Source organism: Bombina bombina, chromosome 5 (genome assembly GCF_027579735.1).
Source record: "Bombina bombina isolate aBomBom1 chromosome 5, aBomBom1.pri, whole genome shotgun sequence".
Classification (NCBI taxonomy): Eukaryota; Metazoa; Chordata; class Amphibia; order Anura; family Bombinatoridae; genus Bombina; species Bombina bombina.
The window spans coordinates 668,985,357-668,998,563 of NC_069503.1; the positions used below are offsets into that span (position 1 = coordinate 668,985,357).

Consider the following 13,207-nt stretch of genomic DNA (forward strand, 5'->3'; position numbering starts at 1 on the left):
TTTAATCCCACATGTGATGGTTCATGGAATCTTACCATCTTATTGATGAAAGTTTGATTTGTATTTCCCAGCTGCTAGGCCTAGAAAGAATCCAGCCACACTGTTAAATTGTAGGTGTTGCTGATTGTAACTAGTGAAAAGAACCCATGCGTGTCTTGAGGACTCTAAACCAGGCTCTAATTTTAAAGTGCTAGTGGATCCCTGGCACCTCGGTTTGTCAAGCCCTGCAGAAAGAGTATACCCCCTATTTTACACACTGCTACATATTTCATATAATTGCTAAATGTGTTCAGGTGCGCCTTGATTAATCCAGTGTTCTGGGCAAGCAAGGGTCAAGGCACTGCTGCAAATTAGTTATGCAGCAGCAATTTAACCAAATAATTGCTTGTGTTTCTTCCAGTCAAACAAATGGATAATTTATTGCTGAGCGAAGCTGTAGTGATCCCCACCCCCGATAACCTATGTTCTAGATAACAAAGGGGTTAACTAATGGGTTTTCATGTTTTATAGGAAAAGGAAATGGAACAAGTCCTGTGTACAAATTCAAACCTTAATATGCTGCTGCAAGAACAAAAAAATTAGTCACAAACAAAAGAAAAAACAAACCAAAAAAAACATTTACCTGCAGACTATTCCCAAACGTGTGTAAAAATATTTTTATATAGATATTTTGGGCTGGCTCCTAGGTTTTTTTTTTTTGTCCTTGAGTGTCAGTTCTTTACAAAAATGCATTTTCTGTTACATTCAAAATCTTTTTGAACTAAATTTACTTTAACCTTTTACCAATGTTTTATTCCGTCCAAACGGCACTGGGCTTTAGCGCCGTTAGGACGAAATACGTCATAGCTGTTGGATGTCCTGAAGCCAACTGCGCTTCCTGGATTTGATCTCGTTCTGGAGGGCGTTCCAAGCATCATAGGGACACCCCCCCAGACCCGATCCCATAATTGAAATCTCGCGATTGCCTAATTTCAATTTGTCTACATCGGAAACGTTGTTCCGATGTAGACATTATAACCCTGTCATAAAAGGGTTAAAGTGTTTTTAATGAATAGGTTTGTAATAAATTGACTCTCAGGTATTAAACATTTCTCTTTCAAACAGCAATAAAAAAATAAAAAATAAAAAACACCTTAGCTTCCCTATTACCTTAGAGCAGCAGCTAGGTCTTTCTGCCAATCTGAAAGAATATCTTTAGCCTATTGCATCATATTTTTCAAGAATCAAATTAACTCTTTTACAAACTATAAATTCCATCAAAAGCCTCTCAGAAATAACACAAACTTAGGTGCTTTCACATGTAGTAGTAAATATTTTTGAAATACGAATGGTAAAAATACAATAAAATGGCACACCTGTTAAAAAAGAATATTTACGTCCTTATAAAGTGCCTTTGGGATATAGGTTTCTTACCTAAATGTTCGTCTAGTTTGGTCTTAGGTGGTTCCCATGCTGGTCTGGCTTCTTTAGCTCTTGATTGGCGCTTTCCAAGTTCTTCCTCAAAACGGTCATATAAATCACGAAGCTTGCTTGTGCCAACTACTGTTGAATCTCCCTGTAAAGTTAAAGCATGACAAGTGATCCCTTTTCAAAAATAAGAAAGTTTAGCAAATATACCATCGAGATTAAACTGTTTGGTATTAAAGTAACAGTCAAGGTAACAGCCTCTCTTCCTTTAAAAAGATGAAACAAATGTAGAGACGTGCTAGCAAAGATGGCATAAACAACAACAAATCTGCTGACACGCCTCCTTTAAACTACCACCAAACTGCTTGGTTTTACTGACTGAATCTGCATCACCTAATACATTACTTTTTTATTAATCCATATTATATATCAGCAGTATTTGTTGTTATGTAAACTGTATGACAATCGCATCTATATAATCTTGTTGGAGATCACATTCCAAAATCATGAACATTAAAAGGGATATGAAACCCAAAAACGTACTTTTGGGATTCAGACAGAGCATACAATTTTTTAAAAGTTTCCAATGTATTTCTATTATCAGATTTGCTGCATTGCCATGATTTTCTGTGTTGAGATACGTAGAGGTAGGCATCTGGAGCACTTGTCAGCCGTAATCATAGACCAGCTTGTGTATCTCGTCCTAGTTTATATATACATAGTTGCAATTAATGAGTGCTATGTTTTTAATTAATTGCAACTGTGTGTATATATAAACTAGGAGGACATGATACTTAAAGGATTACTTTGTTATAATTTTTAAGCTAAACTACTAACATATTAAAGTTAATAAACATTAATTAAAACCTACTGACCTATATTTTCTCCAAAACAAAGTTTCATAACGTTCTAAAAGTTATATATTTTATTCGCCGATGATGTCACGTTATCCTGCCCACTATTTTCAGCACTGTGTGTTCAAAATACTTAAACCAATAACTTTGTGTTTAAAGCGCCATTTTGAAACCTAGGTATTGTAAACGGATTGGTACAGAGCAAAGGATACCCATGGAGTGGGTTTGGAAAACAATTAAATTTGCAGACAAGATTTCTGATATACGGTAGAGATATGTTAATGAAATGCTATTGATAAAAAGCGTATTTTGGGTAGTTAGTTAGTAACAGGCATAGAAAATATTTACTTACAGTGGCCCTTTAAGCCAGTCTATAATTACGGCTGACAAGCTGAAAAACATAGATTATGCTTACCTGATAATTTAATTTTCATCTCTGGGAGGAGAGTCCACTGCTTCATTCATTACTTGTGGGAATTAAGAACCTGGCCACCAGGAGGAGGCAAAGACACCCCAGCCAAAGGCTTAAAGATCCTCCCCCACTCCCCTCATCCCCCAGTCATTCTGCCAAGGGAACAAGGAACAGTAGGAGAAATATCAGGGTATAAATGGTGCCAGAAGAATAATATTAAATTTAGGTCCGCCCCCCCGGAGAAACAGGCGGGAGCAGTGGACTCTTCTCCCACAGATGGAAATAAAATGATCAGGTAAGCATAATTTATGTTTTCCATCTTAATGGGAGTAGAGTACACAGCTTCATTCATTACTTGTGGAAATACCCAAGCTCTAGAGTACACTGAATGAAGAAAACAGGAGGGTAAAAGGAGGCGGACCCTATACTGAGGGCACCACAGCATGCAGAACCTTTCCCAAAAGCTGCTTCCTCTGAAGCAAAAACATAAATTTTGTAAAATGTTGCAAAAGAATGTAAAGAGGACCAAGTAGCCGCCTTACAAATCTGCTCCATAGAAGCCTTGTTCTTAAAGGCCAAAGAAGAGGCCACAGCTCTAGTTGAATGAGCCATAATCCTAAGAGGAGGCTTATGTCCCGCTGTCTCATGCGAAACGGAGGACACTCCTCAGCCAAAAAGATAAAGGAAGTCAAAGAGGCCCTCTGACCCCCACGATTAACAGAAAGAGAACAAACAGAAAAGAAGTTTGTCTAAATTCCTACGTGGCCTGAAGTTAGGACTTTAAGGCACAAACCACATCCAGAATTAAATTGAAAGGAACCACAATCTCTTGATTGATGTTGCAAATTGACACAACCTTGGGAAGAAAACCTAACTTGGTTCGAAGAACAACCTTATCAGCATGGAAAGCCAGATAAGGAGGCATTGTAAGGCAGTAATCACAGATACTCGCTTGCAGAAGCAATAGCCCGTAGAAAAGGAACCTTCCAAGACAATAGTTTAATGTCTATTTCATGCATAGACTCCAACGGAGCCTGTGCAAAACCTAAAGAAAAAGATTCAAACTCCAAGGAGGAGCAATAGATCTAAACACAGGTCTGATCCTAGCAGAGCCTTAACAAGTGACTGCATATCAGGAAGCTCAGCGAACCTCTTGTGCAGTAACACAGACAGGGCCGAAATCTGCCCCCTCAGGGGACTTGCAGAAAAGCCCTTCTCCAGTTCATCCTGGAGAACAGAATAACTAGGTCCACACCTTATGATAGATGCGACAAGCAACCAGCTACAAGCTTGAATGAGAGTAAAAATAACACTCTCAAAAACCCCTCTCTTGGCTAGGACTAAGCGTTTAATCTCCAAGCAGTCAGCCTCAGAGATCTAGACATAGATGAACAAAGAGACCTTGGTCAGCAGATCCCTGCGACAAGGTAACTTCTACGGAGGAGATAACAACATCCCCACTAATCTGCGAACCATATCCTTCGCGGCCAAGACGGAACAATCAGTATCACTGATGCCTGCTTGATTCAAGCCTCTACACTAGGAACTAGTGGTAAAGGCAGTAAAAGATAAATTAGATTGAACCTCCAAGGCCCCGCTAATGCATCTGTTAGCTCTGCCTGAGGATCCCTGTACCTCGACCCATATCTGGGAAACTTGGTAATGAGACGTCATAAGATCTACCTCTTGCAAATTTCCGCAAACTTCTGGCACTTTTCTGACAACCTCCTGTGACGAAAGGCAAAGAAGGACGGTGGATGAGTGGAGTGGGGGAGGTATTTAAGCCTTTGGCTGGGGTGTCTTTGCCGCCTCCTAGTAGCCAGGATCTTAATTCCCACAAGTAATGAATGAAGCAGTGGACTCTCCTCCCATTAAGATGGAAAGTTTTTTTAATGTAACATGGAATAAATATGCTATTTAACAAAGCAGTTGAGCCGATCTGTTTTCTTCTCTTTTGTATATCAGACTATATTACATTAGCAACAGACTCGGATCCTGCATCATTCTACTTTGAGGGAATTTACTAGGGGATTGTAATGATTGCCGGACTGAAGACGGGAAGTGTATTAGGCCTTTGTGATTTTTTTTTTTAGCTATTCACTTGAATTGTGCATAAATCAAGCTACTGACTTGCCGGGTGGCTATTGGCTTATTGTCGGGAGAGCCGTTCCATATTAGACTGTCTATACACGCCCACAATGACATCACAGGTTAGTCTGCTCTATGGAGGCACTTTGCTATTGGAGATCCCGATCTTTGGACTCACGCTCATAGGTGGCATCACCGATTCTTCGGACTGGCATGGAAGTTTCAAAATATAACTGTGAAGTCAAACTCCATACAGCTGAAAGCAGCCACCAACTCCCATGGATACAAAATTGGAAGATATTTCAAAGTAAATCCTTGTCTCTTTATTTCAGACACTGTTGCACATCACAAAATGTACACTTGTTTCACACATGCGCTCCCCTGACAGTGTTCAGTGATCGGTTTTCAAAAGTATATTTTGCTATTTTCTTCTGTATATACATACGACATACACAATACATCACAAAACAGCCACACAATGCAAGCTCTCAATCCAACAAACTGGGAACAAGTGAAGGGTGCACGGGCTTATGTAATCACCCCAGACATATACAAAACACGGAAGGTGACTGCACTCTCATACCGGACCGGGTAAACATCCCATGACCGTGCAACATGCTCAGCCCTGGGTGCTCATTGGCACTCACAGGAAGCTGTGCTGTCCCCAGAGTCACAGGCAGTTAACCCCAGACCAGTCTGGGTGCAAGAACCATAGGGAAAATTACAAAACAAATTAATACAACACACAGACAAAGTCCAGCACTCACTCACAAGCTCTCAGCTAAGATTAAAAGCAAAAATGTAAGGGTTAGTTAGCGCATTTGGCCAAATGGGACAAGCCCAGGTACCACGACAAGGTCCCTTCCAAAAACCTGGGACCTAAAACAGCCACACAATGCAAGCTCTCAATCCAACAAACTGGGAACAAGTGAAGGGTGCACGGGCTTATGTAATCACCCCAGACATATACAAAACACGGAAGGTGACTGCACTCTCATACCGTGCCGGGTAAACATCCCATGACCCTGCAACATGCTCAGCCCTGGGTGCTTACTGGCACTCACAGGAAGCTGTGCTGTCTCCAGAGTCACAGGCAGTTAACCCCAGACCGGTCTGGGTGCAAGAACCATAGGGAAAATTACAAAACAAATTAATACAACACACAGAGAAAGTCCAGCACTCACTTACAAGCTCTCAGCTAAGATTAAAAGCAAAAATGGAAGGGTTAGTTACCGCATTTGGCCAAATGGGACAAGCCCCAGGTACCACGACAAGGTCCCTTCCAAAAACCTGGGACCCTAAAACAGCCACACAATGCAAGCTCTCAATCCAACAAACTGGGAACAAGTGAAGGGTGCACTGGCTTATGTAATCACCCCAGACATATACAAAACACGGAAGGGGACTGCACTCTCATACCGGACCGGGTACACATCCCATGACCCTGCAACATGCCTGGCACTCACAGGAAACTGTGCTGTCCCCAGAGTCACATATATACACATACACACGACACACTCACAAGTTTGACTACACTCAGGAATATTTGGCCAAAAATTGCACGGGTAAAAAATTTGTGCACAGTAGTCCGATAATTTATATGGATCATTGTTCATAAAGTTAATAATAAACGTATTCAGAAACAAAAACATGAGTTTTCAAAAACAAAAATATTTGAATACATTTTCACTATTCTCTTTTAGATGGCATGGAACAAAGAACAGTGGAGTACAATGGCCATTTAAAAGGAAATTAACTTACTATACCAATAAAACTTTAACAAAAGTATCTATACATCATTTGTGTATTCACTACTCACCACTTGGTCCATTGGGTCGCTAGAGTAGTAACTTTCAGAATGGGTGCAGCGAACCCAAACAGGCTTAAGTAAGTCGTCTTCTTCCTCTTCATTTTTTTCTAACAAGTTCTCATCCAAAAGATCCTTCTCATTTATGGGTGCAACGGTCTTCTCTTTTGTAGAACTTGGGCTCTCCGAAGAAGTCTCCTTACCCTCCTCTCGTCGTGCTCTCTTCCTTTCTCGACTAGGTGATGTGCTTTAGCAGGATGTAAAAATGTGTAAAGAAAGATTATCAGCGCATTGTAGTCAGCAAATTTCTCTACCAGTTTTCCAATAATAGACAGAAAAGACAAGATCTGGACAATGCTTCTAAAGGTCCTCTATTTTGCGCACAGATTGTGAAGAATGATGTGTCAAGCTGTCTAATAGTAGAAGGATGAGTAGATGCTGATGTGACATGCAATACTTGGTGATATAATTGCCAAAAGGCAGTGAGCCCTGCTCATTTGATGTGATGCAAGGGGCCCTAATAGAGCCCACATTTTAGCCATGAATCCTATAGAGTGACACACATTCCCTTTAACGGAGATGGGAGTATTTTCGAATGAGGGGTTGCATATGCCTCTAGGACACAGAGGATTATAATAGAAGTGGAGAGAACCTTCAGTACTAGCCAAAAAGTGAAAGGAAAGATGATTAATGACCAATCATGGGAAGAAAAATTAGTTATTTTAAAAAGGACAGTGTACTGTAAAGTTGGTTTCTCCTTAATGTGATTCCAATTACTTGTTATACCAGCTGCAGAAGTTAAAGGGACAGTCTACACCAGAATTTTTATTGTTTTAAAATATAGATAATCCCTTTATTACCCATTCCCCAGTTTTGCATAACCAACACAGTTTTAATAATATACTTTAACCTCTGTGATTATCTTGTATCTAAGTCTCTGCAAACTGCCCCTTTTTTCAGTTCTTTTGACAGACTTGCAGTCTAGCCAATCAGTGCCTGCTCCCAGATAACTTCTCGTGCACAAGCACAATGTTATCTATATGAAATACGTGAACTAACACCCTCTAGTGGTGAAAAACTGTTAAAATGCAATCTGAAACAGGTGGGCTTCAAGGTCTAAGAAATTAGCATATGAACCTCCTAGGTTAAGCTTTCAACCAAGAATACCAAGAGAACAAAGCAAAATTGGTGATAAAAGTAAATTGGAAAATTGTTTAAAATGACATGCTCTATCTGAATCATGAAAGTTTATTTTGGTCTAGACTGTCCCTTTAAAATGTATGGGAAATTGATCCTTTAGGTATATTTATTTATATGAAATAACTTTCTGCTTTCTGAGACCACAACCCAATACAGTGGGCTGATGTTGTAGGGAGAGAATCTCTCATTATGTTATCTAATTTTTTACACAAATTCCTCCTTATCTTCTTTATTAATGTTGACTCAAAGGCCAATACTTAATAAAATTTTCATTTTCTATAGTTTTCTCTCTTTGTCACAGTCCCCCCTGGGAGTGTTATTTTATCTAAACCTTCGTTTACATGGTTTTTATGGAACCAGAACTTAGAGTTCAGAAATGTTTAATATGGGTGGAGATACAAAAGGCAAAGCCAGCTATTTCAAATGAGAAAATAAAGGTGAATGAGCTATTTGTAAACAATTGAATACACCCCAGTAGGTAAAATGGATAAATGGGGACACATCAATAGGGAGAAAATATCAGAGTACACTGTCCCTTTAAATAAGGGGATACTGGATCCCTAATATGCATTTAATCACTTGAGAAACTGATCATCTGCCTTTTTAGATATCACAGAGAATTGTTTCATGGGGGTGGTTTTAAAGCAGCCACTATCTTCCCCTTTGCATTACTTTGAGGGGATGAGACCCCTATTTTGAATAAAGGCCACATCCTCCTCTGATTTGCAATGACCACCCTCCAACTAGGTACCAAGATGTTTTTGTTAAAGGTGGCTATTTAGAACCCATAGGCTAAAGAGATGGGTATTAGACCCTATTTGGAAAGAGGGGAGTAATTCATTTCCAATGAGTCCCTATCCCCTAAAGACAGAATACAACAGACACACCTCATATGAAAGAGGGAATTTAGCACAGGGGTGTGCATTGACTAAGAAGAAAACAAGTTAATGTTTCCTAAATGATGACAAACGCTATACTCTAGGTGTTTGTAAGATCTACTCTCTCTCTTGCTGCAAATTCATGTCAACAAATTTTCTAGACTAATGAATCATAAATCATTAAAATACAGTGCTTCTTCCTGTTTGCCAAGCAACACCTGTCTGGTTGATGCATTAGGCAACACCAACTGATTTACAAACCTATCTACAAATATTGCAAAACTTAGAAGGAAATATTAACATAATACTTAAAGTGCCATTATAATCGAAAAATCACACATGCTAACCCGTTAGACCATGTAGTTTTAAAGGGTCAGTAAATTCACACATACTAAAATCGTGGGCAATGTTGGTCTTTGCCATTACATTTGAAACGCATTATTTAATTTTAATAAACAATATTTTTTCCATGTTTTATTTGATCTTACATTTTGAGTGCAACCGTTAATGGCAGTTCGTTCTCCAACCCCTCAATGTCATCTCTAATATGGGCGGTCTAGATCTATTCTGCTCTTCCCACATGCAAATTTTGTAACGCCTACATTTCCTTCCACGGAAGCTCGCTCACGATTATGTCTTTACAGAGCGGCTCTGTATGTAATTACAATTGCACATGTGTCAATGTCATAGCTATGCGCAATGGAAAAAAAAGGAGCATTCTCTGTTATATCCGATGATCTAAGCATCGATCGCTTCAGGTGAACGTCGGAAGTTAATAAATAATAAACTCATCGAGCGAGCGTTCACATATCTTATCCATAGCGCGACAGCTAATTTTACTATAGGTGGATGGCAAATTATTGAAAATAGTGAAAAAATGTGGCGGATCAGTAGGCGGACTGTTGATATACAAGAGGGGGGTAAGTTTTGTGATAAAATTAATAGTTAAAAAAAAAAAAACATTTAAAATGTGATGAATGAAACTTATGTTTAATACATCATGCAAAATGTAAATTTGAGGTTTAAATGTCTGAGTATACTGTCCCTTTAAGACTATCCACCCTGCAGTATTGTGTGTTTAACCCCTGCAAAAGGGGTTAAACACACAGTAGAACTGCACCTCGGCACCTGTGGTGCACTGCTGGTCCCGAGCAGAACTTGCTGCTGATTAGATGTGCAACTAGCGCTGCTGATTGGATCAGCAACTATCATTGTCCTTTAAACGGACAGTAAACACAGATTTAATTAAAAAGGTTTAGCTATGCATAATAAAACAAGTTTAGAATAATCTTTATATATTTTACCCCATTTTCATGCAATTTAGCAAAAAACTAAATTGTAGATTCTCTCATTCCCAGAACTGAAATAACACCCTGCAAGCTTCTCAAAGCTAACCATGCTACATAGAATTTCATAACTGGCTTTAAAGGGAACCACACACCTGCTTGACATATTCTAAACTATTTTTTTTATTATTGTGCAAAATAAACTAACTCACAATGCTGTATGCAGTCTTCATCTTACTGCATTCTGTTGTAGATAAAAGCTGTATAATTAAACGATCTACAGCATTGGATTTGCTATGTATGCTGACATTTTTTTTTAAGTACGTCCCACAACATTGTGTCACGTGATGCACATGGCACCAGCTATTACTAAATCATAGTGATCCCTGCTGCAGTGTCTCAGAAGAATGGCTTCAGGCACTGTTATGTTCTTAAACTGCATGAGCAAGGAATGAAGTGTGGGGGGGGGGGGGAGAGATGGAGAGGGAGGCACAGAGGGAATAAAGGCTCCGGAGATCATAAGGTAATGTAAGGTAGATAGAGTGCAAAAGTCTTGTTAAAAATAGTTATGCTGCAAGCATTTGCTTTCTTTCTTCCCCCTGTGCCTCCCTCTCCACCTCTCCTCCCCCCTCACACTTCCTTCCCTGCTTGTGCTATTTAAAAACATAACAGTGCCTGAAGCTGTTCTTCTAAGACACTGCAGGGATCACTCTGATTTAGTAATAGCAGGTGCCATGTGCATCACGTGACACAGTGTTGTGGAACGTATGTTACAAGATGGCAGCATACATAGCAAATCCAAAGCTGCAGATCAACATTTAAATTGTAAAGCTTTTATATACACAACAGAATGTGGTAAGATAAAGACTGCATACAGAATTAAATCAGTTTATTTTGGATAATCAGAAAAAGTTAGTTTAAAACATTTCAAGCAGGTGTTGTGGTTCCCTTTAATACATAAGAACTGCAAAACAGAACTAGCAAAATGAATGTGGCTAGCCTTCAATGTCTTATACATTAGCCGAGAGCTTGATTATCCCAGGTGCCTGGGCACCACTGGCGCCTTCAAAATTGTGTCTGCCGCCTTAATTTTATTCCCTTTATCAGTCCCTACTGTCCCTTTTATCACCACCACACTGCCCTCGGTCCTCCGCCAGCTGCCCAATTAATTTTACTTTCCGTTGCGGTTGGAGGTGCGCATTGCAATCTAATTGGTGCAGGGGGCGCCACTAATCTAATTCAAGAAGGCGGCGCTGGAGGCCAGGTTATTGCGCATGGCGTTTATTTGGAGGCAAGAAAGCAGGACCGCAAGACGCAAGCAAGAAGTCTGCTGTTGCTGAACTGGAGCACACGGAGAAGAGGAGCAATCGTAGGACATTGAGTCAGCGTGAGAACACAATTATCAGTAAGAGCCCCTGCTACCATCACAGATTTGTCATGACATGTTTAATTAACTGTTGCTTACAACTCAACAGTCAGCTTTGCCGAAATGACAGGCAGGTTCCTCTCATCTTAAAGGGACACTGAATCCAAATTTTTTCTTTCGTGATTCAGATAGAGCATGAAATTTTAAGCAACTTTCTAATTTACTCCCATTATCAAATTTTCTTCATTCTCTTGGCATCTTTAATTGAAATGCAAGAATGTAAGTTTAGATGCCGGACCATTTTTGGTGAACAACCTTGGTTGTTCTTGCCGATTGGTGGATAAATTCACCCACCAATAAAAAAAAGTGCTGTCCAGAGTTCTGAACCCAGAAAATAGCTCAGATGCCTTCTTTTTCAAATAAAGATAGCAAGAGAATGAAGAAAAAACAATAATAGGAGTAAATTATAAAATTGCATGCTCTATCTGAATCATGAAAGAAAAAATTGGGTTCAGTGTCCCTTTAAGTACAGGTTCCTCTCTGTCTGGCCACCCATCTTGTGAGGTAGTATCTAAAAATGTGTCTTGCTTCTCCAATGTAAAGCCTCACTAAATGATGGGTTGCACTACATACAAACAGAATGTCTAACCTGTCCTATAAGGATTCAGATAGCAGCATCTACATGCACTGTGTGCTCTCCTGGAAATGGCAGTAACAAAAAAGATCCAAATTACCATTAATCACAAAGGTTTATCCATAGAGAGCTGTGAAAGGAAGCTAAAAATATTATTGTGCCCCTAAAGGGACTTTGCAGAGACTCATCCAGTAAGTCCCTCTGTCACTTCACAGGTTATAGCCACAGTAACATATCCTGAGGATGTTCTCATATTGTGCAAACATCCTGTCTCATCCTCTCCACCCAAACACTCCCCCAGCCCTCCTCATGCTGGTTCCAAGTCACTGGTGCAAGACCATGTCTATTACCTCAATTAGATATTCCCTGTATCATCATACACCTGTAGTCCCACCCATAGCAGGATTATGGTTCGTGCAGCTGACACAAGTAAAAAAACAAACAAAAAATAAAGAATGAATGGAAATGCTGACCATACTTTTCAACTGCCCTTCTTTGCCACTATCTTCTGCATTTATTTAATTTATGAGAGAAAGGAAACACACATGTATGTGAATGAAGCATGTAATAAAGTGTACCATTCATGCTTGTTGTCCTCTTTTTCTTGTATTGTTGAATGTTTTGAACAATAAAGCTTGATTAAAAAAAAAAAGACAGTGCTTGTTGCAGGGAATGCCATCTTACTGTGCAAGCAACAAATAAAGCAAGTAATGTCAGTAGTTCAGATGTCTCATTTAGACCACTTGAAAGGTTAAAAGGTACAGTACAGGCAATGTAACATTGCTCCCATCAGTGTTAATTTCGTCAACTAAAACTTGACTAAAATGAGCATAAAACTAAAGAAATTCTGATGACTAAAATACGACTAAAACTAAAATGGCATTTTAGTCAAAAGACTTTGACTAAAACTAAATCAAAATTTGCTGTCAAAATCTGTGTCTATACTGCATGTTTAAACCTTAATACAATTAATAATAATAGGTGTTATGTTTACTCCTGGAGTATATAATGAGTTTGAAAATGATAGAGAAATGCTAAAATAATGCATTACACTTTAACTAAACCCCTTAGATTTTAGTCAACTAAAATCTACTGGAGATTCAGTCGACTAAAACTAAAACAATTCAGATGACTAAAATACGACTAAAACTAAAATGGCATTTTAGTCAAAAGACTAAAACTAAGACTAAATTGAAATTTGCCATCAAAATTAACACTGGCTCCCATTTACAATAAGACACCTTTAACAGGGCAGGACAAACCCCAGAGTTACAT

The 13,207-nt window shown here is 39.2% G+C and overlaps 1 protein-coding gene across 1 annotated transcript in view; it reads right to left on the bottom strand.

Annotated features, from left to right (window-relative positions):
- The window catches only part of DROSHA (drosha ribonuclease III), a 734,939-nt gene that overhangs the window by 714,257 nt on the left and 7,475 nt on the right, over positions 1-13,207 (bottom strand). Inside the window, exons 4-5 of the mRNA XM_053714616.1 lie at positions 6,581-6,815; positions 1,414-1,555 (exon numbers count right to left, since the gene is read on the bottom strand). Of these exons, the coding sequence (XP_053570591.1) occupies positions 1,414-1,555; positions 6,581-6,815 (377 nt within the window). The remainder of the gene's footprint in view (positions 1-1,413; positions 1,556-6,580; positions 6,816-13,207) is intronic.